A 21847-nucleotide genomic window follows, 5' to 3' on the forward strand; every position below is an offset into this window, starting at 1 on the left:
CACCTCTAAAGCACTGCCAGAGAACTCCTTCCCACAATGCTCGCAGTTGGCTCTGCGCCGGGGGCAAGTATAGCGCAAGTGGTCCTGCATCAGCACGCGGGGGATCATCGCACCGCATTGCGCTGCGCATAGCACCGCGTCGTGCTTGCAGGTGTTGAGATGTGCCTGTGGATGAGGGATTAGCATATATTATTTAATAAATCAGAGAACGTTAACGAGGGGTGTCTCTGTCTACGTTTCTCTGTGCCTAAGAAGAATTTGGCCTCGTATCCGAGGGGTCGGGGGTTAGATCCTGAGCTTTTTTTTAAACCTTTCCTCTAACTTCTCGGAGTTAAGTGCGTTTTAACTTTTTAAGCATTAACAGTGAAAGAAAACATCGTGAAAAAACCTGCATGACTTAAAGTTATCTATAATGTTCTCTAAGGTGTGTGAAGTCGTCAATCTACACTTGGCCAGCGTGACGGACTACGGCCTAAACCGTTATCCTTCTGAGAGGAGATCCGTGATCAGAAATGAGCCGGCGATGGGTCGATGATGAAGAAAGAATGTAAAACCGTTAGTCCCCGTAAATATCGCCTAAATCTTATAAATTCAGCTGTTCTACTAAGAATGATTCTCCTCTTTGACGCATTTTCATCCCATTTCAATTTATTTACCAACTGACAAAGAGCTATGCTTCCTCATTCCGTATGGATGCAGGTCTAAGATCGCACGAAAAACCAAAATAAGTTTAAATTAAAAATTGTGTTGTTAAAAATAATGATAACTACCTATTTAGAAAGGATTTTGCTTTCTAAGTTTATAGGTGGTTTATAGGTAAGTATAGGTACCTAATATGCTTATTCAAAAAAACAACCTTATTATTATGACAAATTCATACAATCAGTAAAACAGTTTAAGAAGGCAAATAAAACCAAGTTATTTACCTAATTACTAATTATACTTACTACTTGCTAATTGTTTAATGATAAAAAAAAACTACTACGCCAATCAACAATTCTATGTCCATTGCCTACTATCTAAATGAAAATAATATCTCATGAGACAGATTTTAGAGCAACACGTGCCAACAGCAATAAAGATAAAAGAAATGTGTCGATTTCGACGTAGGCGCATAAAATTTATCGATAGGTCTTCACGATACGCCCTCTGTAAACTTTATCTTAACAAAATACAAATATTTACGATTCCCAACTCACCTTCAATTTACGGAGTTCGTCCGACCATTGGCATCCTTCCTTGTGATGGATGCAATACACCACTGAACCCATTATAGCCTTTTCAGACTCCGGGTCTGGATATATCTGCAACAAAAGAGATAAATCGTTAAAAAAAATTGCTTAGACTTACTAAAGAATGAGGGTACCTATACGAAAGATATTTACGTTGTTCCGATTAAAAATATGATTTGTTGACAACTTCAGCTTATTAACTAGATATTTGAACATTTTGAATGAGTTATAGAGAACACGACGTCAAAAGCAAAGGTTGCCGCAAAGACTGATGGAAACGCCAGCGGCTGGCATAATGGATTAAATAGGACAACGCGATCAAAAATAAACCAAAACTCAAAGAGAGTATCAAACAGGCGTAAGCGTACCGTGCGTTCGAATATGGAGCACATCGTTTAGAGATATGCGAACAGCAAAATGGCCGTGTTAGTTTTTCGCACGTAAATTTACTGGAAGGACAGGAGCGCTCAGCGCAAGGGCCCGATACTAAATGGTTTGCGTCCCTGTTTGTACATATTCGTTATCTTTATGGGTGCAACGAACAGATGGCCGACTCTGGTCTCTGGACCCCCGTTCCTTGTTTGCGTCGAGATAAGCGTGATTTTTCACTTCCCAAACCAGCTGAGTAATGAGGTAGGCAAACAAACTTGTTAGAATCTCTCGAGCGCTCCCTTTCACACAGCACAGTTAATTTTTCTACGAAACCGAGTCAAGATGCGCTTAAACCATAGCACTCATTCGTTGGCTCGAACAGCGTAAACAAACAAGATGAACAGATGGAATAGCAAATTTGTTTGTAAACAACGCTAGCTGACGATGTGTGCCATCCGAAACATCTCGCACTATTTCAAACTACCAAAGATGCCGTAGTCTCAAAGGCAATGCCCGCCATTTAGTTTTGTTGTTGCTAAATGCAAGGATACAAAACAGATCAATACAACAAAATAGAGCGAATTTAATGCTACTCTAAACATTTGGCGTAGCTTTCGCGAGCTAAACATCACCCGCTTTAACGGTGAAGGAAAACGTGAGCATGCCTGAACGTTCTCCATAAATGTTCTCATTTCTCAAAGATGTGTGAAATCTGTCAATTGACCAACGCGTGGTGAACTATGCTGCTCGTTCTGTGCGGACACGGGCGAGACCCGTGGTTAGTAACAAGCAGGTGAGAATAATAATAAATGTCATTCAAAACTTGATCAAACTGAATTAATTCAACACGTCTAAAAATCACCTGTTAAAAGGTACCACCTGTTAAATACAAATTTAATTTTCCGTAACGAATTTAACACCAATACCGTAAGATAATAAAGTGATAGAACTTAGAAGCAAGTAGGTATTGAAGACGGAATCATTCATAAAAACGCAGCATCAAAACTCATAGTTGCGACGCTACTGTCTATTTACAAACATTGATGCATGTGGTCAGCGGCAGAGCTGCATAACCGTACCACCTTAGCATCTATCACTGATTTAGATTGAACACTTAATGCCATCTATTACAAAGCAAATTGTATCTTATGTATAAATAATAGATGCGAGGTTCCCGTGGCTAGTTCGCAAGGAATAGATGCTCTCATAGTCAGCAGTGTATAAATTTACAAATATAGAATGTTATTTGTGTCGTATTCTAAAAAGATGGACCGCGATGTGTTGAACTCTCCCGCATCGCTCAATTATAGAACGCGTCGTAGCGTAAACACGCCAGCTACACAACGTCGGAAGACTTAACAAAATCAATGGTGCTTCCGACCTTTTAAGCCTGAAAGTTACGATTACGAAAAGATAGATGGAAATGGTTAAGTTACCTACTATGCCATTTGTAATTCGTAAGCTTGAAGTCGTGATCGTTGAAAGTATTATCGAAGTTAAGGGTTTAGATTATAATGACAAATACCTTGTTAACCTTTGTCAAACATTTACAAACCTAATGAACTTCGAAGTATAAAATATTTCGAAACTAATTATTAAGAAATATAATCTAATCACTTTGTGGAAACGGATAATGATACCTACCAATACTTTTATCTATTATGTATTCTGTGCTTTTCTTTTGTACACAAATTACTAACTAACTTGATAAAATGTCAAATGTTTATTATAAAGTAGATGATAGTTAGGTGAAAAACAAAAAAAACATAATCTGCCAATCGTTTTTGCTGCTGGCTGTCGTAGAATAAAATTAGTCAATTAACAGAGTCTTGCACAGATTTGATTCAACCTCGAAGATAATCTGATTTAAAGTCACCACTCAGCCTAAAATCTAGTCTAATAAATATATTATTTTAGCATAAGACAAATAATAAGTAATCAATCAAGTATGTAAATTTTAGGTGAAAAATAATAAAGGAATGCCACCAAATGACAGATATAAACGCCTACACGGATGTTAATTGAGGCTTTTTTATTTAACAACACAAATTAAAAAAGAAAAGAAATTAAAATCGGGTTATTTAGGACACCTTCGAGAACACATAACATATTTTATCTATAAACCCAAAATAAGAAAGGCTATAAAGTACCTACCATGTGAAACTTCTGAAACTCGACCATTCGGACGAGTTTCTTTCGGTCGAGATGTCCCCCACAAGTGACCGTTTTGGCGAAAAAATGTTGTAACTGCTAGTTAGGTAACTATTTTAGGTACAGCTTCGAATGCTATATTTTTAATGGTACCTAGACAGGTACCTACCTAAAAAAATCGTACTCAGCGAAAATTTCTACTATAGGTTATATTATTATATTATACCTATGCGTTCTAGTTCTACACTACAGTAATCGAATGACTCGCTATTGTAACTATTAATTAGGTACCAATTACTAGCTGATGCCCGCGACTTCGTACGCGTGGATTTAGGTTTTTAAAAATCCCGTGGGAACTCATTGATATTCCGGGATAAAAAGTAGTCTATGTCACTCTCCACTCCAGGTCTTTATCTATAGGTACCCATGCAAAACATCACTTCAATCCGTTGCACCGTTGCGACGTGATTGAAGAACAAACAAACAAACCTACAAACAAGCACACTTTCGCATTTATAATTTTTTTTTAAATTTATAATAAGGGTACTAATGAGAAGTTGTTCACTAAAACGTTGTTACACTCAAAGCTTCAGAACTTAGGTATAATAGTGCTTACCAACCTAATAATACTGAGCAACAATTTGTAAGGTTATCTAACTAAGGTGGTATTCGTAAAAAACAAAAATCGAACACATCGCCCTTTTATCTATTGTTATCATCAACGTTTCCAGATACCATGGTATCTGATGGAGCCCTTCAATGCAGATACTTCCTATTTAGGATTTGTTTACTTTCCCACGGGGTGTCGATAGCTCGACAAACAATGTTTACATTTCAGGTGCTAATGGAATCGCCTCATCGAAAGGGAACTATATTTTGGTCGTAAAGTTGTAAAGTGAGAGAGATTTGGTGCTGAGTGCTGACTGCGAGGTTGGATGGCGTCAATCGATATATCCTAATCTCTATATATAAAAATGAATCGCTGAATGTGTTGCTGATCGCAAATCTCGAGAACAGCTGAACCGATTTCGCTAATTATTTATTTATAATATTCCTTGAAGTACGAGCATAGAGCAGAAACAAAGAGGAGTTGGCCTAAGCAACTGTGCACTGTGATTTTCAACTAGGTCCTGACGTCATCACTGTGGGCGGGGCCTTAGTTAGTATGCTGTCTGCGTTCGTCAGGTTCACATATATTGAGACTCGTATTATCGGTGTGTTTTCGCGTTTTTAAGAACAAAAGGATGAAGTGTTGTGTTTTATCGTGTCAAAGTTATTCAGACAGACGTTCTGATGCTATGAATGGTATCACATTTCATTTGTAAGTAATTTTATATGTAATTATTAAAATAGTTCTAGATTATTGACATCTAGTGTGAGATAGCTGAACTATGTAGTGACATCAATATATCGATGTTAGGTCGCTAAGCGAGTAGTTTTGCTACTAACCCGCAGATGGAAAATTGAGAAGTGGGCGGCGTTCCACAACCCCTCACCCCGCAAAATGTCACTCGATATTTCATAGGGAAATCTTAATACAACATCTCCTCTTTGTTTCTGCTCTATGAGTACGAGGATGGTTCTTACGGAGAGAAAAATTTAAAAAATGTCTGAAAAAGAATCTACTGTTAGGCGGTACGAAGTTCGCCGGAGCAGCTAGTAATATTTTAAATGTGAAAGTGTACGTATGTTTGGATGTTTGTTACTCAATCACGCAAAAACGGCTGAACGGATTTGGATGAAATTTGGAATGGACATAGATTATACCCATGATTAACACATAGGCTACTTTTTATCCCGGAAAATCAAAAGAGTTCCCGCGGGATTTTGAAAAACGTGAAGTCGCGGGCATCAGCTAGTTGAAATTATTTGTAGAGTTTATTGGTTTAGTATATATGTACCTACCTACTGACGTAGAATTAGGTTATTGTTTCACTTAATTAGAGAGTGGAATTTAAATAATAATTGTAGTCTCTTACCAGTAATACTTTTACCATACTAGATGCCAGCAGGCGATTGAAAAATCTGCCCTAAAAGTAACTTAACCTCTAGCATTCGTTTGTTGGTTGAAAATCCTTCAGCCAACTTTATTTTCCCCATCATTTCACCCTTTATTTTGAGTTTGAGTTAACCTAATTGTTCTTGAGCCAAATTAACTTTAATTATTTGCGATTAACACACAGTTTGAAACCAATTAAGTAAACAGCTTGTTTAGCATTGAAAGTGTATAAGAGTTAGAGATGGACCATTTCTTATGTAGCATGCGAAAAATCACATGATAGTTATAATTAAATTAAGTAGATTAAATTTCACAAGCGGTCGTCGATCCGAGCTAAATCGCTAAAGAGCGCGCGAGTGAGAACACTCGTATTCCTGCGTGTTAGAAAGAGAAAAACAACTAGTTAAAGTGAGACTTCGCTCTTAGGTAAGATGTAAGTGCGAAATCTCACTTTACGTGAAATATCAGTAATATCCATTATTCTTCTTCTCTCTCTGGACTGGTTTCCGCACTTAAACGTTTCCGTTTGTACTCTGTTGTGCGTTCATCAGTAATGTTGAACTTGATTCTAACTCCTAATTAAATTAATGTAGCAAACGATTGTAAGTACGAAATATGAAAATTCAGTTTTCGGAAAAAATCACGTCATGTGAAAAAAAAATCCTACCTAAATGAAAATTATTTAAATGTAGAAATATTGCCCATCTCTAATAACAAAATCAAAAAAATCAAAATCTATTTATTTGTTGAAATAGGTATATGTAAGGTGTTGGTACAATTTTTATGTCACTCTATTTCATGCCTATGTGAGGCGTACAAATTTTAGCCTTAAAACTATACAATTACGTCGACATAGGTTGCGCTAACAATCAACTATATTATTATAATTATTATACATCTAATCTATAAGCTAACATTATTTTTAAATTAATTTTAACTATTACTTTAATATTTACATACTTTAATCTTTACTTATACTAACTTTAACCATTTTGTTTTTTAAAATTTTTATCATTTATGTATTCTGTAACACAGTAGGTAGTAATTTTTTTGTTTCAGTATCTTTACAACTTTTTGTTTAAAATTAGTGTAATTTAATAGTCTTATATTTTCCGGAAGCCTGTTGTATAGATAAATAGCCATATAACATACGTTATTTTTATATAATGCAATATGGAGTGGATATTTATACGCCTCAAAATGAGTGAAACAAAGAGATCATTTATAACATTTTAATAGTCAAAATGACGCGCGCGCCGCCGGACATAACCGGCCAATAAATTGTGCTGAACAATTACCTACCCGGCCCAAAATAACGCTGCGGCTTTCTAAGCGAAATTAACTCAATTGTACAACACGTGTGGACTTTTGCTAACTACCTATTTATTTGCTGGAGGACTCGTAAAAGTTGGCTTGATGGTTTTAACGCTTTTTCCTCTTTGTAAAACTACTGTGTGATATTGCAGTTTCTTGTCTTACACCGGACGAATGCCTACCTACTAAAATATCTAAGTTACATTTTTTAGGGTTCCTAGGGGTTTAGGATCACTTTGTTGACTGTCTGTCTGTCTGTCTGTCAAGAAACCTACAGGGTACTTCCCGTTAACCTAGAAGCATGAAATTTGGCAGGTAGGTGGGTCTTATAGCTGGCTTTAGGGGAAAAATCAGAAAACCGTGAATTTAGGGTTAGATCACACACGAAAAAAATTGAGGTCATGAACTAATTATTAGTATTTTCAATATTCAAGTAAGATAACTATATCAAGTGGGGTATCATATGAAAGGGCTTTACCTGTGCATTCTAAAACATATTTTTATTTATTTTTATGCATCATAGTTTTTGAATTATCGTGCAAAATGTCGAAAAAATACGACTGTAGTACGGAACCCTCATTGCGCGAGCCTGACTCGCACTTGGCCGGTTTTTTTAATAACATTACGTTTATGGATGCTGCAGCCTGCATCTGACGGGCCCCTGCGACGAAGGTTGCTGGACCAACCCAGGACTTTGTTAATTATGATGATGATGGAAACAAAATACAGGAATAGGCGAAAATACAGGAATAGGTATAGGCGAAACGCTCTTTAAATAACTAATTAAAACTAGTTGACCCGCCCCGGCTTCGCCCGGATGTGCTTACTTATTCCATAGAAAAAAAATTACAGGGCTCTTACATTAATTCTAACTCGCCAAACTGGTTAGCTATTTCCCATTGAATTCCGTTCTTCATCTCTGAAACTATTAAGTGCATTACTTTGGATATACCTACCTACCATCTTTTTCATCATAGGTCAAGCGCGAATCCGATCACCATTAACGGCAATAACTAGATAATATCATAAAACAATGAATTTTTCCTAAAATTTAATCAAGTTGACTTGTAAATTTCCATCCGAATATAAAGAACTGGTTTGTAACGTAAAAGGAATAAAATCCTAACCGACACAGTTAGTAAGCAATAAGAAACGCCTACAGGGAGCCTATGGTAATTGCTTGGCGCCCACGCGTGCGGGCGGCCTTCCTTTACAGGCATTTCACAGGTCTTGGCTAATAATTTTATATAATTAATCAATACTTACTTGTTTTTCCGTTTACAAAAACCGCGAAGGTTGGGTGGTAAAGGGGGCGGGGGGGAATAAGGAATCCGAACATAATATAGCTACTAGCAGACCTTTGACAGTAAAAAAAAATGTTTTCTTGAACCAAGAGTAAGCGTAATTCCAAACGTCGAATTGAAATTTTCACTTTCCGTTTTTGACTAAAAAATCTTATATCTCAAGCAAAATTCATTCACCCGCCCTCTCGGTGCGGTGACCTATGTCCAGCAGTAGACCTCTACTTTTGGTTGACGACGAAAATTATGTTGGTTGCGCTACCGAAAGCTAAGTTTACACACGTCCATAATAGATGGTGAAGTGCAGTATAAACTATTGGAACAGGTAAATTGAACTTGAAATAAATTACTAACAGTTTGCTTGGATAAGCTCACGGTGCGCCGTGAAGGGCAAGGACCTGTTCTAATTGGGGAAGGTAAACTAACTAGAGCGGTTACTGTTCACCTGAACTTGGGCCTTGATGATAGATTGGGCATTCCTCGAATAAATTTGCTTTTACACTAATTTAGGGATGCTTTAAACCGTGTTCTATGAAGCTTTCAAAATTACCTATTATGAGACAGCATTAAGTCTAGGAGCCGCAGTAGAAATAACTGAAACCAGTAAGCGAGGTCCTGGGGTCATGCATGGAGTCTTAGTGCTAAAAAAACAGGCCAAGTGCGAGTCGGGCTCGCGCAACAAGGGTTCCGTACTACAGTCGTATTTTTTCGACATTTTGCACTGTAATTCAAAAACTATGATGCATAAAAATAAATAAAAATCTGTTTTAGAATGCACAGGTAAAGCCCTTTCATATGATACCCCACTTGATATAGTTATCTTACTTCGAAAATTGAATATACTAATTATTAGTTCATGAACAGAATTCAATTTTTTTTGTGTGATGTTACCCTAAATTCACGGTTTTCAGATTTTTCCCCGAATTTCTGCTATAAGAATTACCTACCTGCCAAATTTCATGATTCTAGGTCAACGGGACCCTGTAGGTTTCTTGACAGACAGACAACCAGACACACAACAAAGTGATCCTATAAGGGTTCCGTTTTTCCTTTTGAGGTACGGAACCCTAAAAAAGTGCTATTTTTTTACGATAGTTCTTACCTACGGACGGACGCACTTGGCTTTTTAGTAGGTACCTACCTATGGAAAAACTCCTAGAATCACGTTGTTTCTATAACCTAATGCCTATTATCATTTTGAAAGAAAAACCTAATGATCATTATTATCTATGGTAGGCGAACGGCAAACGGATGCGGGTTCGATGCCCGGGTGAGGGCTAGCGGCACCTTACCGTGGAATATGTAATAGCTGTACCTGCCTTACATAATTTTGATTGTGCTTAACATTATGTTTGTGAACGAACATACTTAATTTTAAGAAAGAAGAAGAAAGACCTATTTTTATCCTGAAAAGTTATGAGATGCCACGGGATTTTTAGAAATCGCTGGCATAACTTTCAAAAAAATTCGGATGGTGCACAAACATTTTCGACATACGTTTGATAGGTACATTATCTACATAAGTGGGAATGTGCCCAAGTATTAAGAATGTTTAAAAAAAATAGCAAACATTAATATGATTCCAAACAAAAAATACAAGACATTTTATGAATGTCAAGACTAGATGAACGTTTTATCAGAAGCGCTAATCGTACACTGTAAAACGCATTATTAACGTCTATTCATAAACATTCGCCCGTTATACACCGGAATATCTTCAATGAACTGATGGACAGACAATTAATCACCATTCAGGCTAATGCATGGCCTATGTTTTTGTTTACCTAACGTCAATCGATCTGGTACGATTATCCGAACGCTAACTACTTTGTTATTAAAAAATGTTTTTGTCGAATAAAAGGTTGGAGAGGGAATAGAACGCTTTATTTGAATATGGAACATGATATCAATTAGGTAGCTGTCAACGCGCTGAACGGGTGTCGGATTTCTTCTATTTGAAGGCGCACTTTGTTTCGTTATAAAAACATAAAATTAATTGAATAATCCCGGAATTGTTCTATTTTGAGTGTTATTTTGGTTAGATTGTGTTACAATGGGTTATTATGCTTAGGTTAAATTTATTTATTTATTGGACACATTTTTCCCGTAGCGAGAGAGAGACGAGTTTTTCTTTTGATGGGGCCGGTTGCACAAGATTGAAGTAGATGAAAAGCCTACTTTGGTTATTTGACCTAATCTAATACGGTCTACTGATCGTTTGACTAGCTTATATCACAAATAGCTGATGCCCGCGACTTCGTCCGCGTGAATTTAGGTTTTTTTAAATCCCATGGGAACTCTTTAATTTTCCAGGATAAAAAGTAGCCTATGTCCTTCCCCGGGATATTAGCTAACTCTGTATTAAATTTCATCAAAATCGGTTGAACGGTTGGGCCGTGAAAAGCTAGCAGACAGACAGACACACTTTCGCATTTATAATATTAGTATGGATTAGATGAATTAAATTTACCCTAAATTTAAATTAACTAAAAAATACTTTTTTGTATTATACATATTCTTAGATTTAGAATTTTATTGAGCTTAAATCTAAAATCTAGTTTCATAAATCATGCGGGTGCATTTCGCTAATAATATTAAAAAGATGACAAGAAAATTATTGAGGTAGATATCTATTAGCCCTGATTTATCTCGTTCAAGATAAATGTACCTATGGCAGAACACCAACATAACACGCATGCCACCACCCGCCACACATTCCTACCTAACCGCGGGTATTTCTACGCAACAGAACAACATTTGAGCACGTTCTGACGGCTTGCGTGGAGATTGATCGATTTTGGTTGGCCATCTTCTGGAATACGGTAGGAAATAAGAACCACACGTTTTTCCAGATTAGAAAGGACCTGTGTTGGTCTGCGGCATGCAAGTTTTCTATGTGCAAAATACCTGTCATCAAGAATCAAGATCTTAGACCGACCGGTTTAACTTCAGTCGCGCCAATCTACATAGTTCACTCTGAATTATTTTTTCTTAAAAAAAAAAATGTAAAAGCTAGATTTATCTAATTACTGTACAAATCATGCCCGCGTGGATAGTGCCAAGAACACTGGGTGCATTACCCTGAACTTATAGACCGTATGTGCGTTTTCAAAAGTAGTGGCGTGGCAGACTGGCAGACAATCGCCAATAATCTTTATAATATATTGTGTCTAGGTATAGGTCATAGTTGACAACTGTCAGCAAAATATTTAATTCTGTTGATGTTGATGTGCAACTCGCCTCGTGTTCACAGAGAACACAAAGTTTAGTTCGACCTCACACTGATAAATTGGGCAAATAAAAATGTACCTATCGCATTTGAAACTATGTATACGAGGCTTTCTAAGTAAACCAAGCCAGAACTAAAATATCATCCAAAACATAGTCACACGAAAGCCAAGTTTAGTAACTTAACGTCATAATCTAAGGTGTGTGAAGTCTGCCAATCCGCACCGAGCCAGCGAGGTAGACTGGCCAAACACTTCTCATTCTGAGAGGAGACTGTGCTCAATAGCTAATTTTGATGATGATGATGATGAATTTAAAATCTCTATCACAATAAATAAAGCATTGACGTAGCTAGTCTGCAGTACTATCAGCGTGTTATCAACAGAGTACAGACGCCGATTCCCAGTAGTCAATACAGCAGATACCGACAGTGGGTGCAGTAAATCAATCGCGTCACAGTCAGCAAGTGGGCCGGAAGACAAGTATCTGTATCATATTCGTACATGCTTTTATTTGCATTATTAATTACTATGTTGTATGAATGAATTGTTTTATCTTGCACATAGGTACCTGCTGAGTTCTCATCATGGTATCATATCCGCACCGCACGCCACTGTAACCAATTTCACCCTCACCACCCGGGTGCCTAGTGCACTTCGACCGCCCGTTGTGCCAGATCTTTTTCCACCACGCACATGCAAATATGGAACCAACACTCTTCGGCGGTGTTCCCACTAGATTTCAACATGGGGTTAGGTTTTCAAGAGGCGGTACAACAATTTCTTGAAAAGCCAGCAACGCATTGGTGGTGTTGCAAATGTTCATGGTCGGAAGGTAATCAGTAATCACTTAACATCAAGTGACCCGCCTGCTCGTTTGCTTGCTATTGCTATTTTTATGAAGAAAAAATATCTAAGCCTACTTTGTATTTCGGTAGACCGTACTCTGTGGAAGGCCCCACAAGAGAGCTATGTCCAGCAGTGGACGTCTATTGGTTGATAATGATGATGATGACCTTGTTAATTCAGCTTTGATGAAAATATCAATAAGATAGGTAAATGCTCGTTTTAGTGAATAGTTTTCGAGTCATCAGGATCAATGTCCGAATTTCCAAAGGAAATCGCGAATCGCACGACAATAATGGCGATATCCGGTGATCGATCAATCTGCGAACCAGCAGCACAGGTTTAAATGACCAAATCGCTAACAAACCAAAACCGCTACTATCCCAATCAAAATACAGTCCTATTTCTATTGACATAAACCTACGCTACGATACTCATATAGTCACTTCTACTGGAAGTTCTTTAAAGAAATTTGACCATAAATAACGTGGAGTTAAAGGTCAAAAGAGCTTGTCACGATGGAATTGTTTTTAAGCCATTATTCAATTGAAGTCAAACGGTTAGTGACTCGCGTACGGAGGTCACACTTGTTGAGTGGATTGTGTGATTGAGCGGTGTTTTATCAATTGAGGTACAGTAAGTGACTGTAATAGCTCCCTTTATTTGAATACCGATTTAATGGTGATACAATGATTCTGTAACAGCCCATAGTCTTCTAATACGTAGCTAAGGCTGTTAAGCAGTAGTTGGTATGACCTATTGGTAAGACCTACCTACCTGCCAAATTTTAACGGTAAAAAGTCAACGGGAAGTACCCTGTAGTTTTCTTGACAGACAGACAACAAAGTGATCCTATAACGGTTCCGTTTTTAGGGTTCCGTACCTCAAAAGGAAAAACTTAACCCTTATAGGATCACTTTGTTGTCTGTCGGTCTGTCAAGAAACCTACAGGGTACTTCCCGTTGACCTAGAATCATGAAAATTTGGCAGGTAGGTAGGTCTTATAGCAGACATTCGGGGAAAAATCTGAAAACCGTGAATTTGTGGTTATATCACACAAAAAAATTAAATTGTGGTCATGAACTAATAATTAGTTTTTTCAATTTTCGAAGTAAGATAACTATATCAATTGGGTTATCATATGAAAGGACTTCACCTGTGCATTCTAAAACAGATTTTTATTTATTTTTATGCATCATATTTTTTGAATTATCGTGCAAAATGTCGAAAAAATACGATTGTAGTACGGAACACTCGTTGCGCGAGCCTGACTCGCGCTTGGCCGGAGGTACGGAACCCTAAAAAAATGTAAAAAAATGCTCAGGGTAAAACACCGGAGATACGTTCTGTTTAGTTTTTTACCGCATTCGTGTTGCAATACTGTTTGCATAACGCGAATATTATGCGAAATTACTAAATCGCCGCCAGCAGATGTTGTAAGCTTTTTCGGTTAAAATATTAATTAAACTCGTAAATATTTATTTCTATCGGCTCCTTTTTGGTCTAGGTTAATGAATGTCAAAAACTTTGCATCTTTTGGATTTGACAAGTTATACCATTACAATTTGAATAAATCTAAATATAATATGGCATGTGGGTTTAATAAAACTGGCATACCCCTTTCAAGTTAGCCCACTTCTGTTTTAGACTGCATCACCACTTATCATCTGGTGAGATTGCAGTCAAGGGCTAGTTGTATCAGAATAAAAAAAATGCTTTAAAGACAGACTTATGAAAAGTTCTAGGAATACCTCCAGTCAGGTTGAACAAAACAACACGTGAACAATTAAGTTACGCAAGCGATCTTCAGATAAAGCTGTGAGAACGAGGGAATGTGACAGTTAAACGAGCATTACTTTACATTCAGTTAAGGTTATCTGATTAGGAGCTTCATTCTTGTACTATTTTATGTCTATTATGGTTCTAGTTTCTTTACTACACATTATTGTAACTGAAAAATTCAAATTATCCAATTTATCTCCACTTAACTGCTGTTCTAAAAGAGACTAATCTAAATATATAAAAGTAAAAAGTGACTGACTGATCTATCAACGTATCAACGCACAGCTCAAACTACTGGACGGATCGGGCTGAAATTTGGCGTGCAGATATGACGTAGGCATCCGCTAAGAAAGGATTTTTGAAAATTCAACCCCTAAGGGGGTGAAATGGGGGTTCGTCGCGAGCATAAGCTAGTCTCTGAATAAAGAGGAAAGATTTGTTTATTTGTTTGTAATCGATAAACTCTGAATAATTAAAATCGGCTCAACAGACGATTTTCAATATTCTTTCATATATCTTTTCTTCATTATCTTATCATTATTCATTATCTTTTCATTAAAAAGTAACTTTTTCCTAAACAAGCTACATAATTATTAATGTATAGATAGGTATATTTTACACGAGCGAAACCGAGCGGATCAGTTAGTTTATTATAATTTTGTAAAGCTTTAAAATTTTCAACACGTTAAGAGAAAAAGACATTACGAAAATTGTAGAGACTTATCAAATCAAAATACTTAATCGGTATCCTTTATTTGCAACGGTGTTTTTTTGAAATAAGAATTTAAGAAGTGTTAATTAGGTATATATATATATATATATATATATATTGTGAAAAATTGGGATTATTTCACTAATTCCGGTACACTGCTGACACAATATTATTACTTAAGCTGTGACTCAAGTAGGAAACTAAATAAAAAAAACAAAAATATTTATTTCGGTAATACCATTTCTAAATAAGAAAGCTAAATATACAGACAAAAAATATATACCCTCCTAATAGAAACAACGCGACCGTTATCTCTAACTCCATAAATCTTTAATATGGATTGAACCAGCCTTTAAAGCCAATTCAACCTTTTTTCGCCTGAAAATAAACATAGAAACAGAAATATTTAAATCAAAAAGAAATATTCAAATCTTTATTTAACTACATATTACATATATATTAATATCAATTTATTTATGTGAAGATGGAAACAAATAAACTATTAATAAACTTAAATCTAAAAAAAAAGAAAACAATATTTAATTAAAACTAAAATAAATTAAATTAAATCTAAAACCTCATCGAGACCACCGCAGCGAGGCATTGTACCCAAGATGCTGGCAGCATTACCCCTTTGGATGGCCAAACTAATTCTTTGGCCAAGGTAGCTGCCAGCTCTCGGGTCCCCGGTTGACTCGATAACTCTTTTCGCAATTTCTTCAAAAAGAGCTCGAGCCCCCGGGCCCCACGGCCCCAAGGTCTCCACACCAAAAGGCACGAATACGAAGCTCCCATCGAGGTTTTCATATTTGCGCCTTTTGGCCTGTTCGGCGCTGATGGCCGCTGCACCCGCCATAGAGGAGGTCGCCTGAATGTGGGATGCAGCTAAAGTGTCTACACAAGTTGCATCCCAAACAAGCGACCTGCCCATATTACATATTAAATTACATATAAAATACAGATAAAAACAAGTAATAGTTATGTTAGAATATCCGTATTTACCAACAGCTTAAATACTTACCACACAAAAAATAGAAACCACAACCATATAGGTTTTGCTAGGATTTGCGTAAGACATCCTAACAGTCGACTCTGTAGAGATGTTGCGATAAACGACCTACATTCGACGTTTTATCTTATAAAAATATTCCGTATCTTTATGATATTTGCGCAGATGATACCCAGTAGTTTCCTAATAGAATTCCTATTATAATCCTGACCTACATCGACAACAAAAAGGTTAGGTACCTTTATTTTTTTGGAAAAGTTTTAATGACTTTTCCCATAGGTAGTACCTTTTTTGTTGCAGAGGGGAAGTTTCCATAATAACCTGATCTCTTAGGGGAACAATTGGGTTATGTGGGATTTGTACCAACTGAAATCCTCTCAGTGGCCATCCTCAGTGGATAATGATACGCTCCGGGAACTCAGGGGAAATGATTATCCGACACAAGGTAGCTCATTATTAGGCTCAGCAGCTTCTGCCATGGCAAATTACCATCTTTCCGGGGTCACACAGGATCTAACTTTACCTACGGGTGGTTATAAACTAGGTAGAAGTCTCCAAGGCGAACTAATTGCTGCTTCGAAGTCGTCGTAAAAACTAGTGTTGTTATGGATATCCATATCCGTAACCGTAACCGAAACCGAAATAAAAGTTTCGGATAGTTTCGGCTAGTTTTCGGCTGTAAGAAAGAATTACTTGTATGACAGATTGCGAAACCTACAAGGTACCTACCTACAATTAAAGTCGAATATAATCTTATTTGTATTTCATTTTACATTTCCTTAAAAAATTAATATCCGTAACCGAAACTATCGGATAATCCGAAATAATTTAATATCCATAACCGTAACCGATATTATATTTTACCAATATCCATATCCGTATCCGAATCCGAAATTATATATCCATAACATCCCTGGTAAAAACCGATGGGATATATTTTAAAACTTTCACAATAATAATAACCACAAGCATATTTTTTCAAATGATTACATACCAAAAATTAAATAGGTAGGTAACAGAAACAACAAAAATACAAAAATAAAATAACAGAAACAACAAAAACAAAATATAAAATAACGGAAACAACAGAAAAAAACAGCAACATGCATTAAAAACCAAATGGGGCTCCACTAGTGGCAAAGTAGCCCATAAGTGTGCCTAAGCTATATTATGCAATATTATCATTACAACGTCAGCATGCATCGGTTCAATCGATCGGTATCGTATCTTACATTTCATTCGAGTTAAGACCTGTGGAAGAAATCCGCTACAAAAATACTTGAGCCAGGATCTATATCCCAATTTCCAACCAGTTTCCCGAAGGTTGTCGGTAATACGAGCGCCTGCCGACTACAGGTCCCAGTACGAGATTTTATGTCTCACCAACGTTGATAGTATTCGAGTATCGAAAACCTTCCGCGCTATAGTAAACTGGATCTTAACTACCTTGTTTTAAAGCTCAAGTTTGTTTACACATCTACAGCCAGCGTTCCACGCGGAAACGTTGCGAAATTAAAATCATTTGACTTCAATTCAAGGCTTTTTAGGTCCATTTTACTTTGACGCTATTGTGTTTCGACTCTCGAATTCCAAAAAGGATTAATGAGACGTAAAATCTTATACTAAGCGTACAGACATGTCCAATCATGTTCGATTGTGTCTACTATGTGAACTCTACGTTTTTTTTCATCCATGTAATAGTATACCTTTAGCCATAAACTATAGTTTTTTTACACGAGTTTCTTTATATGGAAGTTGCTATAAAGATAAAATCCCGCTAGATTTTGGCATTACGTTCGTTATGATAACCTTAGCTACTGTCTGTTATACCGTTATGAAAAACTGTAGAATACATAATAAGCAAAATATAAGTAGATAATATTGTAGTGTATTGTATTGTATATATCTTCAAAAGAAGAGTAAATAGGCACCTTCTCCACTACTATCACACCGTGGAACGCCACGGTGCACGGGGTGATAGCAGCCCAGCACAGCCTTTAAAAACTTTAAAATTATTATATCTTGCTTTTTCTCGTGGTCTCCACATTAGAAATACAGTAAATACAATAAATAATGACTGCATTAAACGATGTATCGGTTAAAATGTCTAAAATATAAGTTTCAGCCATTTTTAGCTTATAGACTTATCAAATTTATTAAAAAATCATTCCAAAAAACTAAAATAACAGAAACAATAAAATACAGAAAACCAGAAACAACAATAAATAAAATACTAAGTAATGCCTTTTGCGACCTAAATTATTATCCTAACAATGTTGTTATAACAGATTTTGACTGTACAAACATGTAACTTCTTCCCGTCAATAGTCAGTACCCACTAGGATACATAAAAATTAAGTGTTCAGTTAAAAGCAGCCAAGTTCCCACGCCTCTTCACAAGTAACGCCTTCTGAGAACCCTAAACTAAACTTGCTCATAAGTAATTAGACAGTTTAAGACTATCAAATAAATGGGGTGCCCTGTTGACGATGTTTTAAAAGGGAGAAAACAGTAACTCATAGGACATTCCTAAGATTACTTAACTTTAGTATTGAGAATTTATGGTGGTGGGAATAAATAACTCAGTTTACAAATATTATTAGTGCTCATGAAAGTCTAAATTCAAAAAATTCATCTATTCGATTTTACGAAATCTAACACTTAGATATTTATCGAGCAACCTTATCAAAAAGTTGTATTTTTATGTATTACTAGCTTATGCTCGCGACTTCGTCCGCGTGGACTACAAAATTTCAAAACCCTATTTCACCCCCTTAGGAGTTGAATTTTCAAAAATCCTTTCTTAGCGGATGCCTACGTCATAATAGCTATCTGCATGCCAAATTTCAGCCCGATCCGTCCAGTAGTTTGAGCTGTGCGTTGATAGATCAGTCAGTCAGTCAGTCAGTCATTCAGTCAGTCAGTCAGTCAGTCACCTTTTCCTTTTATATATATAGATTTTTAAAAATAGAATCCGCAGCCGTTCAAAGTCCATTAAAAAACAAAGACGAAAAAGATAAAAGTGAAAAACAATTATGTTTAAGTTAAAATACATTTCAATATTGGCAATATAATATTCTTAGATATATTTTAAATTAATAAGAAAGTTAGGCACAAACCTCCAGCAATTCGTACAAAAAGTCCACATAGCACATAACTTTTTTTTTAATTTCCACACAGTCACAGAGTAAGAAGCCGCTTGTGATACTGTCCCACAGATGGAGTATTAGCCAACATTGTCTATGCGAGGTTGTGCCGCACCTGCTACGCCTACATTGCCCCTCGATGACCTGACTTTACTAAATATGGTAGCCAATCAACAGGTTTATCTTAAATATTTGACTTTTTACCGTTTGCAGTCACTAATTAAATTTTAGGTGTCGATGAAGGTAAATTGGTTTATATATAAATAGCTATTGCGCTGGAACCATGGCTCATTAACATCGATATTACGTAATTATGACGTCAGCCGAAATAAAAATATACCATCAGCTCGAAACTTCAGTCTAGTGCTGACGTCACTAAAATGGTGGCCACGAACATTAGCAATTTGCGAGACTTATATGTTCCTACTTATTAAACATCACCGTCCTATTTAACAAGTTTAAAATTATAACGTTAGTCTAAATATAAAATGAAAAGATGACTGACTAACTGACTGACTGACTGATCTATCAACGCACAGCTCAAAATACTGGACGGATCGGGCTGAAATTTGGCATGCAGATAGCTATTAAGACGTAGGCATCCGCTTAGAAAGGATTTTTGGAAATTCAACTCCTAAGGGGGTGAAATAGGGATTTGAAATTTGTGTAGTCCACGCGGACGAAGTCGCGAGCATAAGCTAGTTCCTCATATAGGTAAAATTATTTTAAAGAAAATAATTAAGTATATAAGACGTAAATAAAAGGGCTAAGCAATAAGATAATTTCACATCGGCAAGTTACAAGCGAGTCCCATCGTGCCAAACCGGTCTCATAAGTGGCTCTTGCAAAATCCACTTCCTACAGCTTAGCTTACTTGTTGTCTTTAAAGGGGGATAAACTTAATAAAGAAAAATTGTATAAATACATAAAAAAGCAATTAATACGTCGACTTAAAATTAAAAAATAGTTATTACACCTGCCACTTTCGCAAGTCAATAACGATAAGGCTGTTTAATCATGACCTTTGCCTATCATAAAAGGAATAAATTAAAAAAATACCACGAACAAAGTTCATGAAGCTGCCACATAAAAATAAGGAGAAAATTAAAAAAAATCACCAACCATAAACCGACCATAACCATATGGCGATAATTTCAAAAGTGGAAGCAGATGGAAATAAAATGACTGCACTTAATCGAAACAGAAGTACGCCATATGAACAGGTACAAATAGAGATGAGCGTCTATCTCTAAACATGATAATAAATCATGATACTTAAACACGTCATAGTGTACTTACGAATCGGTAGAATAACAGATAATGTAGAGTAATGATAGAGTAGAGAAGCCAACAATCAAATGACTATCTGGCGAAAGAGGTTTTAATACGGTCCGTTCCTTTACGCCCGAGGCGCGGATGCGTTATGTTCTTTTTGTTCTTTTTATGAATGCGTCCGCTTCCAAATCTCCGTGGGAACATAAGAGCAAGACACATCGGGCCAATTATTTGGGGGTTGGCAGTTATTGGCAAATTAGATTTTACGATCCCTAAGGCAAGATTTTTGATCCTTATCTCTTTTATCGATGATAGGTTAGCTTTGATAACAATCTCTCCGGACTGTGAGATAATGCAGTCTAAGTTGGTAATTCCTCGGTATTTGAAGACCAACGTCTTTGTACAATGCGTGTTGCCAGTGATGACATTTGGATCCGAGACATAATCGCTAACTATGAGTATGGGCCTTATAAGAAAAGTTCAGAGTTACACAGCGAGCGATGGAGAGAGCTAGTCGTATGCTTGGAGTTTCTCTACGTGATCAAATCAGAAATGAGGAGATTTGTTGGAACCAGAGTAACCGAAATAGCAAAGGGTTACAAAGCTGAAGTGGCAAAGGACAGGGCACATAGTTTGAAAAACCGATAGACGTTGGAGTCCCAAGGTGCTAGAATGGCGGCGAAAACCGCAGCGTTGGGAGACCCCCATTATGTGGGCAGACGCTGAACTCAGGTGGTGCAATAGTGTGGCGTGTGGAACTCCCTACAAGAGACTTATGTCCAGCAGTGGACATGAATGACGATAAGATGTTAAAGCTCTAACCTGGAGGAAACTCAGAATAAGCCTAACTGGGAGTCAAATTCGCGACCTCGGAGGTGAAAGAAAAACGTTTTGGCAGAGGTCACCAAAAAGAAGTCAAGGGCATTGAAATTGCAGATTACAATGGCATCGCGAATGGGACAGCTTTTTTAGCGATTAAGGTTAAACAACGGATGTCGGATGTTATTATGCAGCTTACAACCGCTTATTGTGTTAAAGATGGATTTAATGACTTACTTGAAGTTACAATAGATAAGTAAGATCATAATAACAAAATAAATAATATAAATGCAAACTACCAAAACAGAAAAAGTTGAAGATAAATTTATATTTTCAGTAATAATTTGATCCGTAGGCAGTTGTCGCTTCCCGCTATACATATTTCTTTTCCGATCACACTGGTATTATATATCTGGCTAGACCTTTTGGCCTGCTAGGCTTCTTGTTGTTTCTTGCTTAGTGGCTTTTGGTAGTGCCACCACGGCACAGTTTACTTCGCCAATATCGCGTAGATTGAAGTGCTAGGCTTCTAAGACTTTTTATCGCACGTAGTTTTTTCGATTCCAAAATAATTCCTTTTAATAAGTAAAATATATTGCACAGGTTTATTCGAACTACTAGTTCTGAATATTTAAGTACGCGTAAACAAATTTTTCGACACT

General features: G+C 36.7%; 1 protein-coding gene across 4 annotated transcripts in view; it reads right to left on the reverse strand.

Annotated features, from left to right (window-relative positions):
- Positions 1 to 21847, reverse strand: part of Traf4 (TNF receptor associated factor 4) — a 99769-nt gene that overhangs the window by 6310 nt on the left and 71612 nt on the right. For 2 of the 4 annotated variants that reach the window (XM_034984264.2, XM_034984263.2), the window contains 2 exons: positions 1200 to 1304; positions 4 to 165 (listed from right to left, as the gene is read on the reverse strand). In XM_034984264.2, the coding sequence (XP_034840155.1) occupies positions 4 to 165; positions 1200 to 1304 (267 nt within the window). Of the gene's footprint in view, positions 1 to 3; positions 166 to 1199; positions 1305 to 1385; positions 1541 to 1600; positions 1715 to 21847 lie in introns of those variants that run through there. The other 2 variants (XM_034984265.2, XM_069509723.1) reach the window with 2 other exon arrangements.

The sequence above is a fragment of the Maniola hyperantus genome, chromosome 3 (assembly GCF_902806685.2).
Source record: "Maniola hyperantus chromosome 3, iAphHyp1.2, whole genome shotgun sequence".
NCBI lineage: Eukaryota > Metazoa > Arthropoda > Insecta > Lepidoptera > Nymphalidae > Maniola > Maniola hyperantus.